General features: G+C 35.0%; 2 protein-coding genes across 5 annotated transcripts in view; one reads left to right on the top strand and one right to left on the bottom strand.

Moving 5' to 3' along the window:
- Positions 1-16757, top strand: part of GLMN (glomulin, FKBP associated protein) — a 34030-nt gene extending 17273 nt beyond the window's left edge. The window contains 11 exon segments of the mRNA XM_039343504.1: positions 401-431; positions 1335-1424; positions 2285-2326; positions 2417-2490; positions 2752-2836; positions 5566-5675; positions 7023-7086; positions 13642-13765; positions 15294-15379; positions 15494-15561; positions 15563-16757. Coding sequence (XP_039199438.1) covers positions 401-431; positions 1335-1424; positions 2285-2326; positions 2417-2490; positions 2752-2836; positions 5566-5675; positions 7023-7086; positions 13642-13765; positions 15294-15379; positions 15494-15561; positions 15563-15605 — 817 coding nt within the window. The 3' untranslated portion in view covers positions 15606-16757.
- On the bottom strand, positions 22-26540 carry CUNH1orf146 (chromosome unknown C1orf146 homolog). Of its 4 annotated transcripts, none has more exons than XM_039343507.1 (6): positions 26490-26540; positions 24714-24831; positions 22833-22926; positions 20757-20925; positions 17269-17347; positions 22-332 (listed from the first exon to the last, which is right to left on the bottom strand). In XM_039343507.1, the coding sequence occupies exons 2-6, from the start codon at positions 24780-24782 to the stop codon at positions 192-194; spliced, it is 552 nt and encodes a 183-aa protein (XP_039199441.1). In that variant the 5' UTR covers positions 24783-24831; positions 26490-26540; the 3' UTR covers positions 22-191. The 4 variants fall into 4 exon arrangements, with proteins under 4 accessions (XP_039199441.1, XP_039199442.1, XP_039199444.1 ...); XM_039343508.1 differs by lacking the exon at positions 26490-26540 and adding an exon at positions 25435-25548; XM_039343510.1 differs by lacking the exon at positions 22-332 and adding an exon at positions 5687-6287.
- Positions 26541-27164: the final 624 nt, after the last annotated feature.

Here is a 27164-nt window from a genome sequence, read left to right on the forward strand (position 1 = left end):
GTGTGGACTGCTTCTCTTTTTATTCACACATTTCCAAAGATTTAAAGTACAGGGTTAGGGGGAAAAATAGAGCAATTAATAGTAATTTATTTGGAAACAAGGAGGGCGTATACTTCAGTCTTACTTGACTAAATTGTGTTTTAGTTCATATATTTAAGGAACTTAGTATGAAGGCTTGATTTTACAGAGTTTTAATATTTAAATAATCCTGCCTTACCTCTATAATATATTCTCAGAATAGGTTTAGTTTGAAGGTCTTTGCTGGGTCTTGATATAGAACAGACCATGTATCTTGAAAATATTACATCGGGGACAAGAATCTGAAATTGTTTCTAAAAAAGACAGCAAAATAAAAACGTTAAAGATGGTGTTAACAAACTAGATGTTGTTTATTTTGCAGGACAGAAGAATCTGTTTTATCAAAAGGACTTGTAAGTAGGATAAGCATACATTATTTTTCCTTATGTTCTCAGAAAATAAAAGTTCATTCCAACTTTCTTTAAAATTGAACATGCTTTATAAGCAAGTTTGAATTCATGTCTGCTTGCTTGAAAATGTATCAGATTGAATTCTTAGGTTCAATTATTTTGAATTACTTTAATCTGACATCTAATTAATAAAAGCTCCTCAACCTAAGCTTGGCTTCTGGTACCTGTGTAGTTTTTGTAGCAAGAGTATGAAAGTGATTTGCCACTGCCACTACTTTCATCTAGTATGCATTTTCAATTTCCTAGTTTAACCTGGGATTTTTTTAAAGGTTTCTAGTGCAAACATTCATTACATTCAACCTCACTTGACTTCTTTAAAAGATAGCCCAAGTTAAACTAGGTGCTTAAATATATACTAAATGGATTTTGTTTATTGTTACAATATAACCTGAAATGCATTCCTGGAAATATAATTTATTGTTAATGGACGTAGTTGTGTAAGGTGTCATATGCCTTATCTAACAAAAAAAATTGCCATAGACAAAGCAGGCTCTTTGGGTTTGCACACAGCATGAAGTTATTGTGTAGTTTGAACTTAAGATTTCGAGTTATTGTGACTTATAAAACAGATCACGATTAAAACAATCTATTACCTGATACAAAACTAAACTATAAAGCATGGTTTACAGATGGTTGGATTTACACTATAAACTAAATTCTTATAAATTGCTGAAGTTGCTTGATTGCAGCAGTTTAAAAATTGGATAATGTAAACAAAGGAGAATTGTTATTCCCCATAAGGAATAAAAAGAATATACTTTCAGTGTTCTGTTTCATACCGGGGGATTGATATACTGAGAGCAGTGCCCATAGTTTTTTAAATTAATGTATCAATTTAACTTGTAGGCTCTTTTGGAGAACTGTCTCCTGAGATTGGAGAATAATAGCCTTTTTCTTCAGTATTTGGAGTTTGAAGGCTTTATTACAACACCTCAGGTAATGTGGGAAAAACCATAAACTTTTAATTACATGAATGCTTTATGTTGATATTACTCAAGTGCTTTAGGAAGCTTGTCAATAGTATTTATTTAGTGCTGTAATGGGACTAATTAAACAGATGATACAAAGAAGGTCAAAATGTCCATTTTGTTAAAGAACCTACTAAATTTTTAATCTTGTGTTGTTTCTGTCATTTTAATGGAAAATCATCTTTACATCTCAAAATTTATATAGAGCAAAAATAGAGCTCTGTTTCCAGATACTAATACTGTACTGCACTACATGCTTTCTAGTTAGATACAATTAACTAATTCTGCTTCTTCTAAAGAAGAGGTGACAGTAGTCGAATATTGTAAGTAGGCAGCATTTTTTATTTCAATATCATACAGAGAACATGATGAATTAAATCAATTATTTTGCATCCATTTTTGGGACACTAGGCCACATTTTTAAGTGCCAATACCAGCTGGCATCTATATTGGATGTTAATAAATGGAAGTGGGGTGAAAAGCCAAATTGATAATGTTGTGATATCAGAAGCGAGAGTTTTTGTAAACTGTGCATTACTGGATAATTCTAAAATTATCTGCTATAATTTTCTGGCTGAGATATTCAGTATTGGGCTTGACATTTCTAGAACTTATTTCATAATCCACTTCTTTATGTCTTTGTTGTAGATAATTTTCTGACTTTCCTTCTCCAATATATTTATGCAGTAGTGTGGCCTAAGGAAGGAGTCTTTTATTTTTGTGAATTAAAGATGGTTCCCATTGTACATAACAATTAAATTGCCCAACTTGCCTAACATATACTATATTGCTGGAATAATTTTTATTTTGTATTGTTTTTAATGGCAGGATTTGGTCAAGGTTATGACCCAATGCCCTTTTGAATCTCTGGTACGTAATAAAGTTTTCTATGACTTTTAAAATTGTTGGGTTTAAAATGCACATAAATCTCACATGTTCCATATTTGTGTTTCTATGTAGAGAAAGAAGAGCTTGAAGATTTTTCAGCTGTATTTAGATAAGTTTGATGAAGAGGGAAAATACATATTATTTAGGTATGGCTCATATTACTAATTATTAAGTATTTTAACAGAAAATTTAGTTAATGTGATTGTAGTACTGGTCTTTTATATGTTCAAAATATGATATTTAAGAGCATTATATCCGATTTAGATTTTCCACAAATTTTAGTCTGCAACTTCCATCAATCTCAGTTGGCATGCCAATTGTCAGAAATAAAGAGACCTTAAGGATAAAGAAAAATGAGTTGGAGCATAATTTTTCTTTTCTTTTTTTTTTTGATCTTCTGGTTTCAGAGGCTTATTGAAGACGAGCAACCATTCTGGCGTGGAAGGACACATTATTCAGAATATTAAAAATCAAATTGATTTGGCCTTAAAGGTGAGGAAAACTAATGAAGGCAACATAAGTGAAGGAGGTACCGTACTTTCCGGCATATAAGACAACTTTTGCAAGTGTTAAAATCGGCGCCGAAGTCGGGGGTCATCTTATATGCCGAGTCGTCTTATACGCCGGAAATTACGGTGGTTTCCGGCATATAAGACAACTTTCTAGGCATGCGACTCGGCGCCGAAGACGGGGGTCATCTTATATGCCGGGTCACCTTATACGCTGGAATATACGGTACTCCTGTAGATTTAAATCAGGTTTGGAATATAAGTAGCATAATGTTGTAGATGCAGACTGAGGGAGTACAAATCAATTTTCATTAGAAGGACAAATGACCAGGGTCAAATTATCATACTTTATGATACATTGTATCATAATGGATTGATTTGTTCTATGATGCATTTGTTTTCTTATTTAACATTTTCAGTACACTTGTGATGAAATGCAATAGGCTGGATTCCCAGGAGGGAGGGATATTCTAGAAGAATATTCTAGAAGAATAAGAGGCAGCTCAATCCATATATTTTGTGTGAGAGAAAGAGAGTGAAGACAGCTCCTTCCTAATAGTTCTCAAGAGTATTTGGTAGATGCAAATAGTAGAGAGCTTACTCTGGCAAGATTCTATATGTGGGTGTAGAAAAAAAAAATGAGCTTGAAAGAATCATCACGTCATTTTTGGGGCTTGGGCTCAACTAATTATTACTGATAATGAATAATGCTACAAAAACTAAGCAAAAAACTTATTTCTTCTAAGCTGTCTGTTAAAAACACATATATTTTCAGTGAGTCCAAGTAAATAAAAGAATGATGGAAGAGCAGAATAAAGAAGTATTTACAAGTAAACATCAGTAAAAGGGACTGATTATCCTTCTGGTTTATGAAGGTTAACAACACAGAACAAATTAATGTTTAATTAAAAGCTGATGATAAACAGCCTGACAAACCCACATTGATACTAGATACTATAATAATAATAATAATAATAATAATAATAATAATAATAATAATAATAATAAATGTTCAATTGTCAACTGAGATTTCAGCAGGGACTTCAGGTGGTAAGAGAATTTTCAGCGTTTGCAGGATTGTGAAAAGATCTTTGGGTTTCATTCAAAGATTTGAGAATAAAAATAGCTGGATACCTAATATTTAAAAATTTCTCTGAAAAAGTACCCTTATAACAAATGTGTTTCCATGTTAGTGAATTGCCGTAACATAATCTGGGCAGAGCATAATACCGGATTTATTCTGTCTTCATTCAAATAAATGGCTGAGGCTTATCAACCAAAAATGCAATGGGTTCTGTAGCAGATAACATTCTGGCAGAGTTAATACTTCCACGTATTAGTGCTTCTATAAGAAGAACAGGCTGATTTCCCCCCCTTTTGCTCTGAACTATCATGTTTAAATTAAACTGAAAAGATTGATATTCTAACATTGCATTAGGTTATAGAATTAGCTGTGAAACTTCCCCAGCCCTCCAGTCGACATAACCCTGTTGGGTTGTTCAATTTTGTAGTTACAGAATGAACATTACTTTTGATATCTTATACCTCCCCCCCTCCAGCCCCCAATTTATATAAGATCTTAATCTCTGCAACTTTCATTAGTTTTAGTAGTAGTAATAGTACCACTGAAACTATGAACATATGTGAAAGCAGAATAAAAATTAATTACTTATTTCCGGTTTAGTGATTATCTGGATATGGCATGGCATGGCATGTGAGAATATGCCAGTGCCTCTCTGACACTCACTTCTCTTTTCAATATTTTTTATGACTACATTTAAATGAGAGATTTTTGAATAAACTGTTTTTACAAATCTTGAGAATTGTGGATTGATCCATGTAGATTAAAATACATTTAGGAGATTTGATGCAATAAATTCCAAATGTGACTTTGGGGTTTTATTGTTGTGAACTAAAGTGAGGATCAGGCCTGTTCAATTGTATCTACCTATATACTACTAAAACTCTCCTGTCTGTCTGTTTGTAACCTTCAGTTACCTGAAATGGTGCATCATAGGGCAACAGTTTTTAAATCATAGTGTCTCAAACTTAAAACTGAGTGATGGTGGAGTGGTTAGAATTCAGTATTGCAGGCTAATTCTGCTGGCTGCCAGCAGTTTGGCAGTTCGATTCTCACCGGGTCAAGGTTGACTCAGCCTTCCATCCTTCCGAGGTCAGTAAAATGAGGTCCCAGATTGTTGGGGGGGGGGGCAATATGCTGACTCTGTAAAGCGCTTAGAGAGGGCTGTAAAGCACTGTGAAGCGATATATAAGTCTAAGTGCTATTGCTAAAAGAATGCATACAGAATCTAGGACCCATCACTCCCATGGAATTGAAATTTCAAAGATCTTCAGACTAGTTGCATTTGCAAACCTGTGACAACTGCATTACTGCCATAGTTACTAACCAACCATGATCACATGTTTGTGATTTCCGACATTTCCTGCCAGCTTCTCACAACAATGCTTTAAAAATGCTTTTTTTTTCCTGTTCCTGGTCCAATGGGTCATCTAGTTTAGACTATGCACAGTGCTTTCGGAATTCAGTTTAAGAGAAAGAAGCAATAATGGAAGGAGATTAAACAGACTTACGGGTAGTTGGAGTAACAATTCAGTAAATTTGTTTTTGAAAGCTTTTAGCTATAATAGTAATGCAGACAATATATGAAGCACTTACTACTCTTTCTTGTGTTATGTTTTTTTATTTCCCAGAGGGCAGAAGGCAGCAGGTTTTTTACTGGACTCCAGCTGATCTCTCTGTTGGACACGGTGCTCTCACTTCCTGAAGGTGCTGAAACTGATCTCCTCCAGCACTCAGACAGGTAAGATGTGATAAAGGTCACATAAAAGTATCTCTCTCAATTTACAATATAATCAAGCTTGGCATTACAGTTCTAAGTCAGTGCGATCGTCAACTGGATCACCATGTAACCATGGCCATTTTTGGGGGGTGGTGATTGTTAACCATGTTTATTAAGCCAATCCATTTTATCCAATGGGCATTTTTTTGCTGGAAACCAGAAATACAGGCCAGAAATTGACAAAAAATATAGGAAATCATGATCATGTGATCCTGGGACGCTGTAAATGACTATAAAGGTGAGTGGTTCCCAAATGTCCAAAATGCGATCATGTGACTTGCAGTGGAACGTGTGGCCATTGGAACTTGGAAATCGGGCTGTAAGTACCTTTTGGGGGTAATTTTGAACAGTTGCTAAACAATTAAGAAAGGGCTACTTGTAATGGGTTATGAAAATAACTGAGGAACAGAACTAAGAGCCGCAGCAAAAGTAACTGTCAGATTTTTAAAAAAGTGAATGTCAAGCAAGAGTGGAATTTGAAAAAAATGTTTCCGACTTGATTCTCCATAGTTCTCTTTAGGATAGACAGGCAGTGAGGCACATTCAAGGTTGCAAAGTTCAATTAATCCAACCCTATAATGAAAAATTAGTTTTAGTATTCATAACTTTGGCGTTTAGGTCTGTTGTATCTTGAAGGGCTGACATTCCCTGAGGTATTTCATTAAAGTTCTTACAATTTGTTAACAAAATTAACTTTCTAAGAGTTATTTTGCTTATTTGAGGTTTCCATTGGAATTTATAAGCAACTTAATGAGTTCCTGATAACAAAAGGCACTATTAAATCAAAAAGATAATCTGTTAAAAATCTGTTTGTGGAATAATTGATTCACTAATCCAAATAGGTCATTTTGCTTTTGCCAGTCGCTTAATCTCAACGTTTATTAAGATGCTAACTATGAAGCTGTTCAAATGTGTTGCAGATGTAATACTGTACATTACTGATATAAGTTTGACAACAAGCATGAAACATAAGTTATTTGTTGGAACTCAACATTTGCCAGTACTTTTATTAATGGTGAAAAATAGAGGCAGGGGACAAGGCTACTAGGTAAGCTGACAATTTTTTCCCAGTAGAGTAGTAAAGATCAAAATGTTGTTACTGTTATTGGTCAGTAGTAATAAATACAACATCTGGAGGAATATACATTGTCATTTATGCAATGGAAATATTAAGGATCCTTTGTAATCCTGCAATTTTTCAGTGTCTGATGAAAAAAATACGGAATTGGAAATAGTTGTCATAAATGAATATATCAGTGCTTGAGGAATATTTTATAAAGCTGATTATTTAACATTTCTGATTTTCAGGATAATGGCCTCACTGAATTTGCTGAGATATTTACTTATTAAGGATAATGAAGATGTTAATAAGGTATTTTTTTTAAGAAAAGTTTTCTTCTGTAATGATTGTATGAAAAAAATTACATGAGAGAGAACGATAGATTGTGTCATTGTAGACCTTTAAAAATGGTACATCTGAAATATATTGAAATATTGGATTATTCTTGACTTCATTAATCAACTTTAAAAACTGCTTTTATCCCTCACAGAGGGTCTCTGGGTGGTGTACAAGTAAAATATAAAAACATAAAAACTGTATATAAAATTATATTAAAAGGCAAAAATACTTAATATTCAGAATTTAAAAAACAGGGAGAGGGTCTTCAGGACACTTACCAGCTCCACTGCTCTGTGGTCTTATGGCAGCCCCAAGCAAGGGGGCAGAGATTCTTCCTTTGATTTGCATGTTTCAGAAATTCAAATTAGGATTTGGATTTGTATTTTTTGAATAGCAACAAATATAACAATACCTTTGAGTGATCCAATTAGTAGCTACATGCAAAAGTAATGTTTTAAAATCTTTCTGCAATTTGAATCTCGTGTAACAATGTATGTGCCTGCTTTTTTATATATATAAAAATGTTTCTTTATACAACTAGAAGGGAATGTTATATATTTTTCTCCTGTCTGTGTATGTGGAAAAAACAGCAATGGGAACAGTTTATTCATGCAAACTTTGTTTTGTATCAATAATTTTTAGTCCCATGGAAAATGAGGAAGAATTTTGACTTTCTAACTCCTGTTGCAACTTCATTCTCTAAACAAGATCAACTTGAACTGAATTCTTGTTTATTAGTATAATTTGCTAAAGAGACTCTATCTGGTGCAGTGATTAAGACACCAAGCTAAAACCTGGGAGATTGTGAGTTCTAGTCCTTCCTTAGGCACAAAGCCAGCTGCATAACCTTGGACCAGTCACTCATTCTCAGTCCTAGGAATCTTAGCTTCCAAAATCTTGCCAAGAAAACAGCAGAGACTTATCCAAGCATTTGCCCAGAGTCAGATATGAGCCTTTTTGAGCATCTGCCCTGCTTTCTTCTGAGAATCTTTATAGCTGTTATCCTCTCTTAGGTAAGATGTAGAATTGAGGATGTCTAAGACAATAAGAAGGGTAAATTTAGCTTTTCAAACAAATTTTGAAGTCAGTCAAGGGAAAAAAGAAAGAGGAGAGCAAAGGACCCAGGTCACAGCAATATAATTGCTGCTGGTAAATTATGCTTTACCAAACAATCCTCCAGAGCTAAATCTGTTCTGCTGGAGGGTTGATAACTGTCAGGAGTTTTCAGAGTTCAAGTCTGCCCCAGCACATATTTTATGGCTCTCAAGCATCAAGCAGGATATTGCCTCCATTTCTGGATTATTTGTTACTCTTTTGTATAGTCATCTCCTTTTTTTCCCCCAAGCTTTGCTCCCTGACCTGATTTTCAAAGTGCTCCTTTCTGTAACTAGTCAGTCAACATAAACCAATCATGCAAGCTATCTGACATCCCTAGTCTATTAAAAACAAATTACTGTAATTGCCTTAAAGTAATGTTGATTACTGCAGTGTACAACCTTGCATTCTGGTTCTAGCTATATATACTAAGAAATAAAATCTGCCTTTAATTGGATGCTTCCAAGTTTACTTCATCAGTTAGGCATGGTTTGTTTGTTTATTTATTTATTTATGAGACTTATATACCACTTCAAGTGCAAGCACTCTCTAAGCGGTGTACACCAGTAAGCAATGTGTATATATATTTACATTGCCCCCAACAATCTGGGTCCTCATTTTACCTACCTCAGAAGGATGGAAGGCTGAATCAACCTTGAGCCGGTGAGATTTGAACTGCTGACCTGCTGAACACAGTCAGCTAAAGTGGCCTGCAGTACTGCAGTACTGCACTCTAACTGCTGCGCCACCTCGGTTCAGTTTCACTTGAAAACTCTGGGATTCTAATGCAAGATGATTTGCTTAATGTTTCATTTCAGTAGCACATGCTGGATAGCATGTGTCTACTAAAAAAATTAATCTCATTTTTATTTGAAAAACTGGAAAAAAAATGAATGCCAAGCTTCATCCCAATGGGGACTGGGTGTGAGCAGGTTTGCTGGCTCCAGCTGCCTATTCAGCCTGTGTATAGCAGCAATACGTCCCTCTCTTTCCCTCCAGCTGCCATAATTTTGATTCAAGGGCTTATATATTGAGCTCATAAGAAGCCTCCATTGCTCTTCTTTGCTGTCCTCAGATAGAATATATTGAAGACATGGAGCTTCTCTACCTATAGCCAAAGATAAATATAAGGCCCCTATGGGAGCCATGCTGGCCACATAAGCAGTGAGGAACAGTCACCACCCACCAAACTGCCAGTGGGTGATGATGTTGTTCCCATCTGATATACATCCCCTAAATAGATGTAAGGCTTGCTTAGTGGTAGCTTTATCACTGGGAATAATTCTGGGAATAAAGGGAATTTTCTATAATAAGAGTTTCTGGAGATTGCTAAATCTTCAGAGCAGAATGATCCAGAAGGAAAGGGGTGACAGACATTTTGGTTTTTTTTAAATTAAATTAATTCAATTAAAATGTTTTTTCTTAGTCTCAGAAGTCAAGGAAAATAATCTAATATGATTTCTCTTCTGATTAGTTTTCACATATTTACAAATAAAGCATAGTAGGAAATTATTTGATCCCCTGCTGATTTTGTACATTTGCCCACTGACAAAGAAATGATCAATCTACAATTGTAATGATAGGTTTATTTTAACAGTGAGAGACAGAATAACAACAAAAAATTCCAGAAAAACACATTTCAAAAGTTATAAATTGATTTGCATTTTAAGTATTTGATCCCTTCGCAAAACATGACTTAGTACTTGGTGGCAAAACCTTTGTTGGCAACCACAGAGGTCAGATAACAGTTGGTGCGATTATTCGCAAATGGAAGAAACACAAAATAACTGTCAATCTCCCTCGGCCTGGGACTCCAGGCAAGATCTCACCTTGTGGCGTTTCAGTGATCATGAGAATGGTGAGGAATCAGCTGAGAACTACACAGGAAGATCTTGTCAATGATCTCAAGGCAGTTGGGACCATAGTCACCAAGAAAACAATTAGTAACATACTACGCCACGAAGGATTGAAATTCTGCAGTGCCCGCAAGGTCCCCTGCTCAAGAAAGCACATGTACAGGCCCGTCTGAAGTTTGCCAATAGACATCTGAATGGTTCAGAGGAGAACTGGCTGAAAATGTTATGGTCAGATGAGATTAAAAACGAGCTCAACTTGCTGTGTTTGGAGGAGGAGGAATGCTGCCTATGACTCCAACAAACATCCCTACCATCAAACATGAAGGTGGAAACATGCTTTGGGGGTGTTTTTCTGCTAAGGGGACAGGACAACTTCACTGCATCAAAGGGACGATGGATGGGGCCATGTACTGTCAAATCTTGGGCAAGAACCTCCTTCCCTCAACCAGGGCATTGAAAATGGGTCGTGGATGGGTATTCCAGCATGGCAATGAAATAAAACACACAGCCAAGGCAACAAAGGAGTGGCTCAAGAAGTACATTAAAGTCCCTAGCCGGTCTCCAGACCTTAATCCCATAGAAAATCTTTGGAGGGAGCTGGAGGTTTGAGCTGCCAAATGTCAGCCTCGAAAATGACTTGAAGAGGATCTGCAAAGAGAACTGAGACAAAATCCTGAGATGTGTGCAACTACAAGAAACATGTGACCTCTATGATTGCTAACAAGGGTTTTCCCATCAAGTACTACATCATGTTTTGCGAAGGGATCAAATACTTATTTCACTCAATTTATAACTTATAATTTATTTCAAATCAATTTATAACTTTTTTGAAATGCGTTTTTCTGGAATAACCTACCATTAAAATTATAAACTGATCATTTCTTTGTCAGTGGGCAAATGTATAAAATCAGCAGGGGATCAAATAATTGTTTTCCCCACTGTAAGTTACTTCAGTATTTTTATATGACATCTTTTGGTGGCTTGACGCAACTGCATTAGCAAGTCCATCTTGCATCAGTTTTTTTTATAATGATGCTTATCCAGCTTAATATTCAGTGGTTGTCGCACCTTTTCATGATGATTGATATAATTTTTTTGCAAGCTTTGGTCCTTATGCAGCTGATATGATGGGCAAATGTTTTGTGGTAATCAAGGGAACAATTTATATTAAAATTTTGAAACCAACTTTGATCAGATTTTTTTCCCTAATGTATTCTAGGTTCATGCTGTTTAGCTATTATTCATTAATCATGGGAAAACAATTGTAAATTTAGTTCTTTGCCAAGTTCAGTCTGAGGAAAGGGGTACTTATTCCAGAACCACCGAGTTCTATATCAACTTGAGGCTGAACATCTAATTAACTAGGAAATGGCAGGTTAATACTGCACAGACACACACAAAAAGGGGAACTTGTCACTAAATTAATGTGCATTCTGTTGCACTATGCATTTTTCCTCTTAATGCATGTATAATAAAACATGCTTGGAGTTTGTTTTGAAATACAACATTTATAAAGCTTCTTCCTTGACATAATTTCAAGAATGGAAAATCACAATTGATGTGATTTTAAGGAGCAGTTGTAGTTTGTTTATGCCATAAAACTTCCTGTGTTACATGATTACAAGATTTTATGGGCAGTTCTATGCACTAAGACATGGTTTAATAACATTCAGACCATTTTCTAAATTGGGGATCAATCATTTACAGCCCTAAAGCAGTATTTTCTGTTGACTTATTTCTCACTAAGGCATCAATAAAATAATAATGCAATATAATAAATTAATGTAACTCCTGTTTCTTCTACTTCCCCACCCCACCCCAAAAAGCTGGTCCAGATGCTTGAGGCAATTGCTATTACATGCTACACATTTCTGTTCTGTTAATCATCCAGGTCAGTGATCTGACAAGAGCTCACTGTCTCTTGTTATATTAAGGTTTATCAGAAGTAACAAAATAAGCATTACAAACTTTATCTATTACACCAAATTGGAATCCTTCCTTCTGTATTTACATCTCCATTTCTATTTAAACAGATTCCCCCCATTTCCTATCTTTAGTTTATCAAAGTCCAGTCCCAATCAGAAAAACCATTACATGTAATCAGAAACGTAATCAACTAGATCAGTTTTGCAAACTTTCTTCTTTCTCTCAACAGTTTCTAAATTCCTCATAGAAAGTTCCAACATATGTTTTCTCCTACTCTCTTTGTCTCTTCTCATCTTTGTCAAGTTCCTTTTATTATGCCAGTGTGGCAACTGCAACAAATCTCTATTGTAAATGAAATAAAACAAAATTATCCCATTGCTGTTCTAACTTATTATTTGTATAACTTTTAACTGTTTAAATCTTTATCCAATTTAATTTGTAAATCCATTATTTCCTTCTCTTTCTTGTAGGCTACAATTTTTAAGTCCATCTGTAAAACAATTTCAGTTTTATTCAGTAGAATTTGTTCCTCTTCAAGAACATCTTCTGATTGCATTATAGAGTTAAATAACTCAGAAGAGCTACTGTACACCCATTCAGTAACATTTCTTTTAAGGTAGCTATTTGTCGCCCTCTACTATCCAACCTTCAAGGCATCATATCAGCTTCCCAATAAAAACAAGGGAATTTCTCCAGGAGAAAGGATCCTTTAAATTAACTTAAAAGTCTTAAATTCATTGGAGCCCTTAATCTGTTTACAACTTTCTAAGGCCAATAGTAATCTTTGGTAATCTCCCTTTTGCTATATATTCAGAATAGACTTTTGCTGATTAATATGAAAAAAATGAGTTTTTAGAGACGAGCTTATAGAGCAGTGGTTCTCAACCCGTGGGTCGGGACCCCATTTGGGGTCGAACGACCATTTCACGGGGGTCACCAAACAAGGCTGTCCGCCATTTTTTTCCCCTTTTCTTTGGCCACGCCCCTGGCACCCGGTGATATATAAGTGGTTGGGGGTCACCACAACATGGGGAACTGTATTATGGGGTCGTGGCATTAGAAAGGTTGAGAACCACTGTTATAGAGAATGAAATGAGGTATGTAATAAAGAGGCATTTGATTGTATTTTAAGAGAAAGTGATAAATTATTAATGTTGATTATACTCTCTGGGAATTAAGGAGCTTTATCTTTTCTCCTTTTTGCTCTTTTTTCTGAACTTTTAAATTTTTATTTAGTGTTTCTATATTATGTACTCGAATTAGTTTTATCTGTAGTTAGTATAATCTTTAATAAAATAAAATTTCTTTCTGGAATATTTTTTTTTATTACATTAATCTAGCAATGAATGTAGCGCATTCTGTGATTAGGGGAGTTACACTCAGCTTAATGTGTCACAGTTCTCCAGGTCTTATGTGGAGGACATGTCAAAAACTCTGAGAAGATAATCTGAAGTTTAGTTATGAGTAAAAATAAACGTTATATTATGAGACTGGATTAACTGATTAAAATGCAGTTTAGCAGTGCAGGTTATGTCTTAAATCATTTACTTTTTAAAGCCAGCAAATCATGTCATTGAAGGAACTGTTTATTAAGACTTTACTGTAAGTTATACTGCCACTAAACGTGTTCAATATTTTCTTTTTCCCTGAGACTTGTGTATGGACAGAACTTTACAAGATAGAGAGACATTTCTTGAAGCCTTTACACACTGGACTTAACATGTCAAAAGCACACTATGAAGCAGAAATAAAAAGGAAGAAAGAAAATAAAAGAGGTTAGTTTATGTCATTATTTTGTGCATGTCTTAGTTTTCACAGGCACAAAGGAAGGCCGCAGTTTAGACTAAGATATTTGGACTGTGTGAAATGTAAGTAACAAATGGAGCAATAGATCTATTTAAGGAGAATATATGAAATTTCTCCTCACCATATTCCATATGTAAATAGAGATGGCCAAAACCTCAAAGGGATCTTGATCTAAGAATGGAATTTAGGTTTGAACCGGAGACCTTTGGACTTTAAGCAAAGGTACAGCTATGTCATTAAATGTGACCTTTCACTATAAAATGGAACTATTTTTTTCACTATAAAATGGAACTATTACAAAGAGCAGGAATCTGTGACTTTTAAAAAATTTAGTTCAGAATAATGATGTATATTTTTGTGAGTTGGCTATTTTAGCTAATAATACAGGATTTGCATTCTGATTGCTATTAGATATATAAATTGGAAGTTTAGTGTTAAATTCTATTAATGGTCCATTATGCAATATAAAGAGTAAAATACATTTTCTGGATGGGAAAGAGATATTTTGTGTCTTGCATAATTATAGGTTGACTTCAGCATGACAAAATTGCTAATCCCCAGTAACCCTATAGAATAGAAAGAATTTATAATTTTGGTTATCATCTCAGTACCTTTAACCTGTGGAGGTTCACTTGGATACCAGTTTTTGTTTCCTTTTGGGCATATATATTCCAAATTTGAATTTAAAGTACTGTATTAAAGTATCCAGTATAATGTTGGGTGGTGCCATTGAGTCAGTGTTGATTCTGCAAGTCACAGAAGTTTTCTTTGCAAAGATAACTGTTAATATTTTAGATAGCAAAAACAACTAATTCAGTGTCAGATGTACTAAAAACATCAACTGCTCACTGAAAACAACAATAATGCAATTAAAATACCTGGAGCTTATAATGCTAAGATAACAGCCATCAGTGAAAATTCTAATGCTTGGAAAGTACTAAAAACAGTCTATAGAGTCAGCAGCTAATGAATAACAAATTTAATAAATTAAGTTAAATAGAGGCTGACAGTAAACGAGGAGGAGGGTTAGTTACTCTCATTGAAGACACAAGTGTAAATTTACAAGGACTCAAAGAAACTGTTACACATACTCCCAGGAAAACATTGTGCAAAGCATTATAGATAAATGATCAACTGAACAAAATTTTAAAAAATAGCATGCATGTACAATCATTGGTTTATACTTGCCTTTTTTTTTGGACAATTCAAGATGATGTACATAATAAATGCCCCAGTTACCTGATCAACTTCCATGCAAAAAGGAGCACTTACAATCTCCCATCATCACACCAAACAACTTGCCATCCAGATTCAATTGAGATGGGTGGCTATAGAAATTGAATGAATGAATGAGTGAAAACTAGCTCTATGTTAAGAGTTGTCCTCTAAGAAATGCCAAGTAAAGCTGATTGCAGGGCATACTTAAATATAGTGAGTTTCAAGCCAAAGTGAAGGTACAGGGAGTTATATATTAATAACCTTTATTCTTTTCCATAGCACAGCCTCCCAGTTCTAAAAAGACTTGTGCTCAATTGGTAGCTGAAGCAAAGATGTCAGGAATTACAAAGGACATGGAGCTTCAAGTGAGTAATTTGTTTTTAGGGAAACTACTAAAATGTGTGTGTCCTTTTACTTAAGGATTTGATACATCAGTATTCCCAAGATACTTCTAAATTTGTAATGTCAATCTGTTTCAGGCTCTTCACTCTGCACTTTTCACATTTGATTTAATGGAAAGTGTTCTGGCAAGAGTAGAAGAACTCATTGAAAACAAAGGCTGCAACTGAAGAAACCACTGGAGTCAAATAAAATCTTTATTTCAGTATTTCACTTGTTAAGTCGGACTGACCAAAATATAACATGCTAATTTTTTTAAAAAATGCAAAATAATAATTATTACAGACTTCTAGAGAGGTTTTAGAATATATCTTTCCTCCTGAACCTTCAGACATTAGTCCTAGGATTATATTGTGCTCCTGTTATATTTTGAATGTCAGAACCGCAGGTATCTATCACCATGCAGTTTCACACTAACGTTTTATGTAACACACTACCTATTTATAAAGGCATACTATGAAATAAAGTATCAATATAAAAGTAAGCAAAAACTACAAAAGGTATTACTTGGTACAATCAGTTTTATTCACAAAATTTATGATTAGACGGATTACTAAAAATTGAGGGAAACTATTGTTCTGCTTAAATCCCATGAAAATCAGATGCAGAGAATTGGTGAGACCCTCCAGGGCAGTTTGAGAAACACAATGGAAGGGGTGGAAGATAATTGGCAAAAGTTGTTTACTTTCTCTTGACCCTTCCCCCTCTAGATGCAAGTCTCAGTTAGATTGTAATTTGTTCTATGAATAGTAGGACTTTTTCCATTAACAGAATCCAGCTGGTGAAGTCTCATACAAGTGAATCGATTGACAAAAGCTGCTTATAATTTAATTCCTATCTTTGTCACACAGGCTTATTATATACAGATGTGTTGGAAAGATTATTCTTATTGCATAAATTTCAATCTGTATGATACAAATCCCCATTGTATAGTAATACAAAGAGAAGAAAAATAGCAACATTGCTAAAATACAGAATAAGAATTATCAGAAAACAAAAAATAGAAGTGAGTAAACTATTGTCATGTAAAACTCTAAAGTTAGAATCATGTCTATTAATTGCTCTTCTGTACTTTTGAATAATGACCATTTCCCCCCCAAAATTAATTAGAAGGTATTGATATTTTTATTTACAAGTTGTGGTTTATATCTATCCTTTTGCTTATTGAAATGAAAGTATGTAAAGATAATATTCCTTTCTTTGTACCGGAGATTAAACATCTAATTACAGAGAATTTTTTATTCTGAATATATTTATTAAAGTGTATTTTCAGACAGGTGTTCTGATTTTTTTTGTGAGTGTGTTTTTTAAAGCAGAAAATAAAGGTCATTTTTTTTAACAGTTTGGATGGTGTTTAACTTTAATGCAGTTGACTATGATGAAGCATTTTCCAAACAGGGCTTTGCTCTATAATCTGTGTCTTTGCCTTTAGCATTCTATAGTGAACATTGTCCAGAAAGGGTTTTGAAGAAGTCTTCCAATAATAAAGAAATACAATAGGTTATGGTAATCATTTATGTATTATGTCATAACAGTTGAGAAGGATTGGAGGATTTTACCATCCAATATCCAAGCAAAAGTTCTATAAATGCCATTTTCTCAAGTGGTTGAACTCTTAGGCTTAATTCTGAATTTACATTGATGTGATCTAAACAGAAATAATTCAGTACTATCTGCTCTTAAAAACATATATTAAAATATCCTTGTAACAAAAAGCAGTTTTGAAATTGGAAATCTACTGTGGCAGCATCATGCAGTTACTTTCAAGGTACTGTACAACAAATGAATCTATTTGAGTGCAAATATTTATATTAATGTAAAAACAAAATTCTTAAAATACAAATTCTGCACTTACCTTTGCTATGGTCAACATTAATTTAACACCTTCAGCAGTATTATGGATTGGAAGTATTCGTAAATTACTGCCTAAAAATCTTAAGCAGAGAATTTTTATAAATATCCATTTGTACTTTAAACTTTTTAGTGCAGATAAAAATAATATACAATTACATAAATGTATATGATAGTAATATTTAGCTACTCATTCATATTTCTTGGCTAAGACAGTGGGAGATAGATATATAAATGTTTAAGATGAGAAGTAGGCTAATTTACTGTTAATAAATGGAACACTAGTCCACATATCTCCATTTTAGAATAGAAAATACCACCATGTTGGAAAGCTGAAAGGTATACTTGCACTTTAACCCATGACTATTCTACAAGGAAAAAAAAAATTGTGCCCATCCTCTCCTAGATCTTTGATATGAGATCTTTTTGAGTTGTGATGTCAAAAATTAAACATACTTATTCATGCAAAAAATGTTATGTTGTTGGATTGTATCCCTCTGGCAGTGTTGAAGGTTAGCCTATGCTCTAGCCCCATTGGTGTCAGATGATGAATTAGAACTCATACCTTAGTACCTTCTTGGACCAGTGCACCACAGAAGACACAGCCTTGTATTTTTTCAGGATAAATATCTGAACGTTATTATTTTCTCTGAACATGTACCCATCCTTTTGCTATTATTGGCCTTGTACTTGGTGTTAGTAACAAATATGGACACCAATCTTTCACAATTATTTATGAGTTATACTGTAAAGCAAAGATCTCCAATCTTGGCAACTTGTGGACTTCAACTCCCAGAAATCTGAGGGTTGTAGTCCACAAGTCTTAAAAGTTGCCAAGGTTAGAGATCCATGCTGTGTAACATAGTCACCCACTCTCTTTCTTCCCTCCTAAGCAAATAGAGGATAAGCATAACTAGCTGCATGTTCGCCTATTAGTTGTAGTCTCCTTTGCTGCTTCTTTGTTATCTTCCCTCTACTGAAACAATGTTAAATCTAGCAAACCGTATTGTTTTGGTTATATTATTCTGTAACAAGCCATGTACTTTGATGACACTATAGAATTACATTTTGTTTCTTGAGATAACAATGCATTCTATAAGAGGAACCATAATTAAGAACCAAGTGCAAGGATGTCATGGTTTTACACTAGTTGAAGCTTCAACATTTCTAAATAAAGGGATCAGGAAATGAAAATAAAATGGAATTTTAAGTAGATGTTCCCTTAACATCTGCCAATCACAATACTAGTGAGATAATAAAATGAAGTTTACATCTAATATGATAAAAAAAATGCCAAGTTGACAAGTATACAAAAATAAATTCCTTATACATATTTGTATTATCTCTGCTAGGGCCAATCTTCTATGCACTAGTATTTACTCAAGAATATACATCCTACTTTTCATCCACTATAATATCAGGCTAGTTAGTTTGATCTGATATAGATCAATTTAAATATTTCTGTGTTGCTTTTCAGCTGTGAAACTCGCAGCTGTTTTATAACAGTAGATTAAGCCCTGGAAAACCTTGAGTGTATTTGAACTGTTTTATGAACTACATTTGCATGTCTAATTGCTTCCATTCCAACAAAAATACAGAAATGCCAGCTGCTGCAGTTAAAATGATGATTGGTGATTGTATTCTTGCTAGCATAGAACCATGATTGGAGGCTGAAATTAGGGGAAGATTGGTCTGGTTCTGCTGGCTATGTACATATGAAATTTTTCTCATCCTTTCCTCTGCCTTTCCATATTCCTTATCCTAAACTAGAGCTAAACAACTAATAAATTATATTTGCTCCCTTCTGGAAGGAATTGCATTCTTTATTTTCACAAATGATGTCTATACGTTAGTATTTTTTAATTCCCTAAGAAATATAGCCGTTGCTGTAATATAATTTGCTAGCTGCTAACTTAATTTTAAAAAAACTAATAAAAGAATAATCTTGAATTTCTCAGTGCCCTTCAACCCACAAATTTAAATCCAAATTTGCAACATCAGGACATGTTCAGCTCCTGTAATATTCATAGCATGCTCCTCTTCTCATCTAGGATTTTATACTATGCATTTTGATTGCTTCTTAATTGGAATAAAAACCTTCCATTGTCAAACATAGGTATGTTGGAAGGTTTGTAAATATTTACTTGGTAGCATTATCTCACTGAAACCAGACTCCTGTTTTACATGAATATCTGTTTGGGAATTATTAATTTGTATATTTTTTGTGCGGGTCTTCACAATTTCCAGAAAGCTCAAGAGGGACAAAAAGTGATAGCAGGTCTTACTGATTTATCTACTTTATTACCCCTACTTAACTATGTCAAAATAATGATACCCCAACTATATATAAAAAGATAGAGAAAGATAAAAAACAGAAAATATAAGTGCTCTATGCCCACCTTTAATTATAACACACACACACACACACACACATACACACACACTCACTGCAAAATGGAATGGATATTTACATATATGTACGCATTAGATTTTAAATATTCTTCAAGGGCAGGTCCATGCAGAGTGTGTTACAATAGTCTAGGAAGCTTTAGGACATGAGTGATTGTGAACAGAGCTTTCTGATCCATAAATGGTCACAATTTAGGTAGAACTGTGCAAAAGCTTCTATGCCACAGCTGCCACTTGTTCTTCAAATAGGAATTGTGAGCCTATAGGAATGTGATTATGGGCCATCCCTGAGCAACCTGCTCAGAGTCAAGAGATGGAATTTCCCTGACATCATTAGGTCACCAATCCAAATCCACCTTGCAGGCATTTAACAGCCTCCAGGCACTGGACCAGCCCTTTCATAGCATTGCTTTGGCCTGGGGTTAGACCAGTGGTTCTCAAGCTTTCTAATGCCGTGACCCCATAATACAGTTCCCCATGTTGTGGTGACCCCCAAGTGGGTGTGGCCACTAATAAGAGGGAGTAGGACAGCTAGGGAAAAGGGGAAAAAATGGTGGACAGCGTGGTTTGGCGACCCCCGTGAAATGGTCATTCGACCCCAAATGGGGTCCCGACCCACAGGTTGAGAACCACTGGGTTAGACTGATCCGTTCCATCATAACCAACTGGCAACACAACTTTAGAAAGGAAGGAAATCGCTGCAGAACAGTGCCATCCTGCCCCAATGCTTTAGAGAGTAGAAGGATACAATGGTCAATGGTATCAAAAATTGTTGGGAGACCAAAACTTGCATTCCCCCAATCATAGTCTGTCCAAAGGATATCCACAAGCACAAAAATGCATTTTCTATGTGGTAACCGAATTTCAGCCATGACTATAAAGGGTCCAAATGATTGATAATCTATATATTATGAGCTGCAATATAACAATGTAAAGTGCTTTTATTATTTGGCTTGCTTTCACTGAATGAACAGAAATAAATTATCTTAAATAGTATGAGTCAGCAAATGCTATAAATCTGTCCATTTTCCACTAGTAGTAGTAATAAAGCAAATTTCAAATTATGATTTAATTATTTCATACCTTTGCTGAATTCTGAACATCATTTCCCATTCTTTTGGTCCGTGAAGGGCAGCTGATAAAAGTAAAAATCCATTTCTATGAATGGTCATGAACTTCTTTATTCTTTCAAAAATGACTTTGCTATTTATCAATAGCAAATCTTGAGTATCGGCAAGCAAAAATGCAACACCTGAAAGAGAAGAACTTTTTATTAAGCTATACTTAATTGTTGATTTAAAAGAGTACATATACGGTATGATTTATATATGGTGGGGTATATACAGCTGTTCAAACTGAAAAATTTACATAAAGCTGCATCCTAAATCCACAATACTGAAGATTAATGTAAATTCCAAGAAGAAAGATGAAAAAATAGTAGACATTTTGGATAATATTTGTTACAATGGTATTATTATCTTGAAAGTTTTGTGCAGCAGTCCTAATACTATTATAACATAAGGGAATTGGCAAGGCCCAAAGACCCAGAAAAACTGCTTTTCTAATTCAGAACCCCTCATCATCCTTGTATTATTCACTAATTATTTCATTATATTTATTTCACCATAATTAAATCATTTCTATTTTTCAAAGCATTTTCTTTTCCCATGTATGCATTAATGTACTTATATGTACACCATGTACACCATGTATTCAAAATAAAGTCTGTTTAAGCAGAAATTCTTACTCACTCCTGAGTTTCTAAATGTCCATATCACTTTTTCTGTGAACTGAACTCATTCCCACTGTTCCTTTCATGTCACCTAACAGAGTAGTTTTGTCCCACTGGATCATATTCATTCAGTGTTTCATAATGTTTCTTAAAATTCATTTTTAATCTATTTTCATCATTCTCTGGAGCATAGCATGTTGGTCCATGAATCTATGAATTGATACTTTCATATGCATCCACAATAATCTGTATGACAACAACTGCTTTCTAACATATACCTTCACTCATGCGTAGTTCTCATTTAACAATGGCAATTGGGACTGGAATTTCTGCTGCTAAGCAATATGATCATAAAGAGGTTAAGTGACTGGCTCGCTTAGCAGTGCAATCCCAGCAATCCCTGTTATTGTCATCAAGTGAGGATCTCAGGTTGTTAAGTGAGGAACCACTTTGAACTTCCTGCCCGCTTCCAATAAGCATAGTAAATAGGGAAGCTGGTAATTCCTGGGCAGCTTGCAAGCAGGCTGGTGGGTGGCTAAGTAGCTGCTGTGGCATAGTGTGGCCCTGGCCAGGGATGGTGGTGCTTGTGGTGGTGCCAGGTAGGAGGGTGTGCTGGTGGCTTCCAGGGTGCTACATCAGCATGGGTAGGTGGGTGCGTGTTAATGGACTGTGGGTGGGTGGGCTGCAAGTGGATGCATGCTATGGAGTATGACATCATTGGATCTTGCCCTCCATAGCTAGGCTCCTCAGGAGTGGCTGAAAAGGGAGAGAGTTATAGGAGTGACTTGTCATTTTCCCTGCCAGCTTCTCCACTGACTTTGCTTGTGGATAGCTAGCAGGAAAGGTTACAAATGGCAATTACATAACTGGAATTTTGCAGGCATTGTAAGTGCAAGCTTCTTTCCAAGCACACAGATTGCAATCACATGATCCCAGGTGTGCTGGAACAGCTGGAACTTTGAGGTTGGATTATAAGTATCACTTGTTCAGCACCAAAGTATCTTTGAATAGTTACTGAATGGTCATTAACTGAAGACTACCTGTAGTTACACCTACGCTTTCACTTAATGCATGTATTAATCAATTTCACTTTCGTGAGATCAGTCTGCTTTTATTTTGATCTATTATATCCTTTCCATTTCATGGATACTAGTTTCAAAAGGCATAAAGTACCTATTTTTCTTTCTCTTTTTTCATTAGGTTTATGCTTGTCAACGATTTATCCCATTTAAAGTAAGCCATTTTGGTGTAGTGGGTAAGATGTTGGCTTAGAAATCGGGATCATGAGTTCTAGGTCTCCCTTAGGCATGAAACTGACTTTGGGCTGCTGACTTAGCTGCTAACTTCGAGCCAGTTACTCCATTTGAACCCAACCCACCTCATAGGATTGCTTTTTGTGGGGAAAATTAAAAACTATAAGAATGTACCAGAAAGTGAGAAAATAATAGATCCATTTTCCACTGCATCTGAATAACGAACCCGGTGTTGCTGGTTTTGCAAGATTGTTGAAATTTCATGATCCTAAATAACAAAATGTTATATTAAAATATATTCTGTCCCTTAAGTAGAATGGTCATTGAAACATTCAAAATAGTTTAATATACATAAATACTAATTTTAAAAACCCTGCAATCTTTGTTATGGTGGATCAGTCTAAGAGCCCATTTAGCCAAGCCCTCTCTTTGCAAAAGCTGATAAACAAATGCTTATGGATGTTCCAGTGATGGAATGAAACTAATTATATTGTCTTTTCTTTTTCCTCCAATCTTGTAGGGAATAATGCTTCCCTTGCATATTATAGTATAATTTGGATTTGTTAGCTGTCTACTGTTATCAGATCTACTTGGTATTTCTTTCTAACTTTAAAAAGTAAACAAAATTACTGTCTAAACTGGAAGTAAAATGTATAATTGAATAACATGCTTCATACAGTGCTTCAATTACTTGGTTTATGAGAAAATATTTTTTCCATTCTTTTTAGTTTAAAAATTAAAAATCTTTTCACCTTCAGCCAATTAAAATAAAATGCGGTGAGGTTGCAGTTTTTTATTTAAAAAGTTGGGCCATTATTTTTTCAACAACACAATTTCATTGTGAGCTGTTTTGAGCTTTCTAAAGAATCCAACATCTATAAAAACATGCAAGCAAACATAGTTAGCTATGTAATTATTCTCAGTTACAAAAACATTATCATCCTGAGATAGGCTAATTAAATTTTCCCATTTTTTTTCTTCTCATCTAGTCAGAAATGCTATTTTTTAAAAAAGATTTGACAGTAGAGTGCCTTTAAAGAACCAATCCTGCCAACAACAAAAAAGGAAAAATACTTTCTTAATAAAATCCTTTAATAGTATTTAGAAACAAAGAGTATCCAGTTTGGTCTAGTGGTTATGGCACTAGAGTAGAAGCCAGGAGAGTGCAAGATCTAGTTTTGCCTTACGCATGAAAGTTGAATGGGTAACCTTGGCCAGTTGCTCTCCCTCAGCTCAACTTGTAGGGGAAGATAGGAAGATAGGAGGAGGAAAGAGTATTAGGTATGTTTGCCACCTTGAGTTATTTATAAAAATAACAAATATGGGATGCAAGGTAAATAAATGGAGTAATAATAAAGATAAACTCTACAGATGTATCTATCTCCCTGAAAGCAAATATAAAATTTTCTATGCAATTTTCTCCATTGCATCTTTCTCATTAGACTATTCAATGTGCAGTCTGATTGCTATTAGCTAACTAAAGGAAGAGTCTATAAGAGAAAAGAAGAGAAAGGCAACCCGTAGGTGAGCATCATCTCTACTCACAAGTAATAAAAACAAATTATAAACTTTGTTGGGTAGCAAGAATAGCTTAGTGTGCCATGCAAACACATCTCACTATTTTAAAAAAATCAATACAGTAGATGTGGCTGCTTTCCTTCTCTCCAAACAGAAGCAATGTTGTGATTCTTCTATAATTATTTGTTTGTTCCAGTAACAGAATTGCATCTAACATTGGGATAGGCAATCTAAGAAAACTTGCGTTGGAGATTCCATATAGGCTTAGAAGCACTTCAGAAGAAACAAGGATGGGTGGCTGTAACCTACGGCTTAGCTTAGACATAAGCCACCTCCCCAGAAATAAACAAATAAAAATAAATTATATCGATAAGAATATGTGAGGGCTAGAGAAGGATAAGAAGTAACATCCCCAACATGCCTTTTTATAAATTAGTGTTTGGTGCCTGGCCATGCTGTTTCTGTGTAACAAGCTTATGAATAGGCAACCCTTCCAAATGACAGTCTTTTGGTGAGAACTTTCATGACATACATTACCTGGAGAGATGAACTCAGAATTATTGTAGTAATCCATCGTATTTTTTCTTGACCACAACTTCCAGACATTTTGGCAATCACTTATACTCTGGAATGTAATTCCACTTAAAGTTACCTACTGTTGGACAAAATAGTAAAAATAATATTTATGTGTTGTAAGGAACATTTGCATATGTTGTTATCCTCATTTTTAGTTGCCAAAATATAGAAACTGAGCAACACAAACAAGAAAATCCTCACTGCCTTTGGCTACAATTTTAAATGTGTGTGTTTAGGAGCAAGTTCCTCTGGATTTTGACAAGCATGGTGTTGTTTAAAAAGAGAAATACAATGCCTCTTGGTTAAGTGAGGAACATCTGTATATATAGAATTAAAGTAATTTCTTGTGGATAATAATATATGATGATTATATTGCTCTTGCAATTAGGATGTTAAGGGGCACAATAAAATGAATCGAAGACTGGGATTATATTATAGTATAGTTTAGTCCCTAAAGCTCACTGGATGATGTGGGAATAATCACTACTTCTGAGCCTGGTTAATGGATTCATACATAGAAGCTTAATGAGGAAAAAAAAAACCCTCTTACTATCAGCAGCAGTAATGACAGGCAAAAATTCATCAGGTTCATTCTGTCTGGCATGCAGCAAAGAAAGTACCACTGAGTGGAGAAATACAAATCATGCACCATCAATTCCCATTCTCAGTTCAATTTACTTACAAAAACAAGACTGTTAGGCAGCATTAGTTAACATGAATAAAAAGTGAGGTAGGCTTTACAATCAAAATGGATGAAAACAGAATCCAAGGATGATGCAGTGTAAGCTCGGTTTTGTCTTTGACACAGGCAGTGGCTTAAATCTTTCTAATTCATTAGTCCCTTTCTAATTCATTATGCTTGAGGCAATTCATTTTTAAAAATGGAGGTCAGATCATGATTGGGGTCCCTCCCATTCAGCTAAGAAGGGGGCGGAGATTGGATTGTTTTGGGGCCTCTATATATATTCTGCCTTTATTATTTTTAAAAATCATGCAAGGCAGCAAACATATCTAACACACCTTCTTCTTCCTATTTTTCTCACAACATCCACCCTCTGAGGTGAATTGGGCTGAGAGAGTGTGATTGGCCCAAGGTCACCCAGCTGGATTTTATGGTGAAGAAACCCAGCATGGCTGCCTTTGCCATGGGCTGAGTTTTTCACACTGCTGTTTTTTAACTCAATCAACAAGACTTCTTGATGGATTTCATCTAATAAGATATGCCAGTGAAATGAGAGAAATAACTTGCCATGTAGAATAATATTTCAACGGGATTTGCAACCTGCTGACTAAGCCTGGAGTTATATATATTTTTTAATGGTTTGCTAGTGGAAGAAAATTTGAGTGGATCACTGAAGATACTAAGTTAAGGTTTTTCACAGTGTGATCTGCATGAGATTTTGATAGGCTTTTATGGCAAACTAAGTCTCCCCCCCTTCATAATAGCAATTATGATCTAAACAAACAATCTGAATTTAAGCAAACAATGCCTCTGTTAATTGTATGACCCAAACCAGTCAGCAATTCTATCTACAGCTCATACAGAGGTACAGTGAAAAAGTACAAAACTCTCATTTTTATACACAACAAAAGAGGGAGTTTATTAATAATGGTTAGAAAATAGTTGCATTAGTGATGGTTAATTATGACTAAATATAATTAAATAAAATAAAATTTGTCCTAGGCTAAACCATTGTTTTTGGACTGCGACTCCCAACATGCATCTCAGTGACTAACCTTAGTTTGGAAATATTTTACTAACAGAAAGCACTTCTATTTGTGCAAAATTGGGCACAAGTGATGGCACCACAGTAAAGAGATACTGCTGGTAATTTCTAGGAAGAAGAAAAGTATTAAAGGTCTAATACAGGTTAGCATAAGTCACTGGGTGCCCCCATGAGGAAATTTGGAAATCCGCCCAGAGACAGAGAAGAACCTGCCTAAAATTGAGGTAAATGTATTCAACCAATCAGAACTGATGATGTAATCTGATGAGATCTGTTAGGTATCTAAACCTACTGTGAGGATATGCAGGGCACTCTTGCTTTAATCCCAAATATTAGTTCTTCTGTACAGAAAAAAAGTTCTTAATATCTTTCCACCCTTCTCTATATGATTATTGGCTAACTAATTCACACCAAGTGAAATGAACCACCCAGTTTTGGGCTGGGCCAACACAAGGACAATAATAATGACCCCTCAGTACTTCAGGAAAAAAATGGAGGATCGGAGATGTTTGCAATATTTAATGAAGATTGCTAAATGTGAACCTGTGCAATGGGAGCAATGGCCTTGGGTGCAAAGAAGTACTTTCTTGATAGCATTAAAACACTATTGTAGGGGTATGAAAATTTAGCTACAAACCTCTGGATCATCAGTATGCAGCAGTAAAAAGATACAGAAAACTCTGTC

This window comes from Crotalus tigris, unplaced genomic scaffold (assembly GCF_016545835.1).
Source record: "Crotalus tigris isolate CLP2741 ecotype Arizona unplaced genomic scaffold, ASM1654583v1 scf7180000017857.1083437, whole genome shotgun sequence".
Lineage (NCBI taxonomy): Eukaryota > Metazoa > Chordata > Lepidosauria > Squamata > Viperidae > Crotalus > Crotalus tigris.